General features: G+C 39.3%; 1 protein-coding gene across 1 annotated transcript; it reads left to right on the forward strand.

Moving 5' to 3' along the window:
• The first annotated feature begins 252 nt into the window (after positions 1-252).
• On the forward strand, positions 253-1,983 carry LOC106872601 (uncharacterized). Its single transcript, XM_014919638.1, has one exon. The coding sequence runs from the start codon at positions 253-255 to the stop codon at positions 1,981-1,983; it is 1,731 nt and encodes a 576-aa protein (XP_014775124.1).
• The last annotated feature ends 1,410 nt before the right edge of the window (positions 1,984-3,393 follow it).

Consider the following 3,393-nt stretch of genomic DNA (forward strand, 5'->3'; position numbering starts at 1 on the left):
TATTAGCAGGAAATCTGTCAGAGTATCCAGTCAGCTGCTGACAGTGGCGACACCCCTGGGATGTATGCCGGTTTGAAGAAGGCCCTCGGTCCATCCGCAACCAAGTCAGCCCCCCTGAAATCAGCTACTGGAGATCTCATCAATGACCAAAGTAAGTTAATGGATAGATGGGTGGAGCACTACCAGGATCTCTACTCATAGGAGACCACGGTCGCTGAAGCTGCAATCGAGTGTGTCAAGATCTTGCCAGCCATGTGCGAACTTGACAGTCTGCCGTCCATAACAGAGCTCACCAAGGCTTTTGACTCCCTAGCCAGTGGCAAGGCTCCGGGAAAAAAAACGGCAATCCCTCAGAGATCATCAAAGCCGGCAAAAACACCGATCTGCTTCAACACCTTTCATGAGCTCCTATGTCAGTGCTGGGAAGAAGGTACAGCCCCTCAGGATATGCGGGATGCTAACACCATTACGCTTTACAAAAACAAAGGTGACCGTGGTGATTGTAACAATTACCGTCGAATATCTCTTCTCAGCATTGTTGGAAAGGCCTTTGCTCACGTTATCCCGTCCAGGCTACAACTACTTGCTTCTCGAATTTATCCAGAATCGCATTGTGGTTTTAGAAAAAGCAGATCAACTATTGACATGATATTCTCCATACGCCAACTTAAGAAGAAGTCCAGAGAGCAGAACATGCCATTATATATGGCCTTCATTGATTTGACGAAGGCCTTTGACTTCTTAAGTAGAAAAGGCGGCCATTTCCTCCTGCTTCAAAAAATCGGCTGTCCACCAAAGCTGCTGATTATCATCAAATCTTTCCATGATGATATGCAAGTCACCACACAGCGCAATGGTTCAACATCAATCGCCTTCCAAATAAAGAACAGGGTAAAGCAAGGCTGTATCTTTGCTCCTACATTATTTGGCATCTTCTCGCTGCTGCTGTCAAATGCCTTTGAGACATCAGAAGATGGAATGTTTCTGAACAGTAGAAATGACGGGCAACTGTTCAATCTCTTGCGTCTGCGTGCCAACACCAAAATCAGAAGCATCCTGATCAAGGAGATGCTCTTTGCTGATGATGCCGCTCTGGTATCACACACAGAAGCCCTGCAAAGGCTCATCAACTACTTTGAGCAAGCATGTAGCGACTTTGGCTTAGTTATCAGCCTCAAGAAAACCAATATCATGGATCAGACTACGTCGGACATCCCAGGCATACACACTGGAGACCATAGACTACAGGAGAGGAAGAGGTTTACCTACCTTGGCTCTACCGTCACTTACAACCTATCCCTTGATACCGAGCTCAATATACGCATTGCCAAGGCAACCGCTGTGATGGCCGAACTCTCCAAACGGGCATGGGACAACAATAAGCTGAACAAGACCACAAACATGAAGATTTACCAGTCATGTATACTTAGCACTCTACGGTATGGCAGTGAGATCTGGACGCCATACACACGCCAAGAGCCTCGCCTAAATATCTTTCACCTGCGCTGCCTCCGGAAAATCCTTGGCATCAAATGGCACAATCGTGTCCCAAAAAAGGATGTCCTCAAGCAAGTAGGAATACCAAGCATGTTTGCACTCCGCACACAAAGACGTATGAGATGGCTTGGACATGTTAATCGTATGGAAGTTGACAGAATCACCAAAGACATACTCTACGGAGAGCTTGCTAGGGGCACTAGGTCTGTTGGAAGACCGTTATTACCATGCAAGGATGTTTGCAAAAGGGATATGAAGGCCTGCGACATCAGTATTAGGAACTGGGAAGAGGTTGCCAGCAACCGTGGAGATTGGCGACGCACCATAGAAGAGGGAGGACAAAGGAGTGACAGAGGGCGAGAGGAGAAATGGAAAGACAAGAAAAGACGTCAACAAGAAACTATGACATCACAACCAGCCAGGCAAAGTCTTCGCTACATTTGCATAGGACTACGCATCCACAGCAGGAGATGTATTAGGACATGAAATGTAAAAACCGGATGAGATTATTTTATGCGCAACTCCATTGTCTCTCGAGACAAAAGGATGCCAACAAAACTCCGTAAATTCCCATCGCAACACATTAGAGTAATTTATACAAATTTGACAATTTCCTAATTTTACATCATTATGTTAATGGAAAAGAAACCTGGTGTTGAGTTATGTTATTTTGTAGCTGTTAAATCAAAGTCAATTCAAGTCAATTCTGAAAATTGCTGTTCAACTTCGACACAATCTTTATACGAGTTCTAGGTTCTATGACAATATACTAGACTAATTAAATATAATAAGTACTTTGGGCCTGATATATTAACTTTTCTAGCTAAACAAAATAACATATGGTCAGTTCATTTTAACATCCGTTGCTTTGCTGCAGTGTTGTAAAACTCTGCGGTATCACTGGTAGCATTAAAATTACATGAAAACAAACCAGCCTCTTATTTGTGTGCATTATAAACATTTTTTCACAAAAAGCGGGAAGCATATTCAATTAGACTTTTATTGTCAAATAAAAGATCTTAGCAAATCATGTTCCCAATATACTAAATATATTCCCATTATAGTAAATATATTCCCATTATACTATATGATGTCTATTTCTGACAACAAAAATTATCTTAAATTTAATACTAAACTAATTATCGCATTCACTGGTTTGGAAAACTTTTTATTTAAGTAGCGTCAGAACAAAATTTATGTCATTTAAATTTAAATTTACTTTCCACTTTAATTGATCTTAAATGAACTATGAAACATATTAATTTTTATTAAATAGCTGTATTAAATATTTCTATCACTTTTCATTTTTTGCTATATTCCGTTCTTAACAATTGGCATATATTTAATAATTTCGTACTGAAGAAACATAACGATCTTTAAAAGATTGTATCTGAGAATATTAAGAGCAAACTTATTTATTGTTGACATATAATTAAATTAAATGAAAATAGATTTTTATTTCATTTCATAGACGAGAGACTATGCTTCCGGCAAACTGTTCATATTTGTAAAGACGGTAACAAGGAGCTTAATCATTAACAAGGAGCTTAAGATAATATATACACGTTTAAATTTACAAATGACATTTAAAGGTACTCAACCCATACATCTTAGAGATGATTTTCGTTTCCTTGAAGCGAACGTTATCACTTTCCCACTTTCCATAGAGTCGATGTGCGAAGTGAAATCCAATGTGACAACCAAGATGAGCCTCAAATTCAGATAAATGAATATAATATTTTTAAAGAGTATGTCTATAAGGTGGTCTAAGTAAGAAACACGATCATAATTATACACCTATTTCACACAGTTTTCTAAGAATTGTGTAAAAGAACGATATTGAAGAATTATAGAACTAACACTCCAGTCTTCTTCACGTTTGTATATATATATATA

The sequence above is a fragment of the Octopus bimaculoides genome, chromosome 4 (assembly GCF_001194135.2).
Source record: "Octopus bimaculoides isolate UCB-OBI-ISO-001 chromosome 4, ASM119413v2, whole genome shotgun sequence".
In the NCBI taxonomy this organism is placed as follows: Eukaryota; Metazoa; Mollusca; class Cephalopoda; order Octopoda; family Octopodidae; genus Octopus; species Octopus bimaculoides.

Excerpts from the sequence above, each read along its gene's own strand:
- LOC106872601 (XM_014919638.1), top strand. The coding sequence starts at position 253 with ATGTGCGAACTTGACAGTCTGCCGTCCATAACAGAGCTCACCAAGGCT.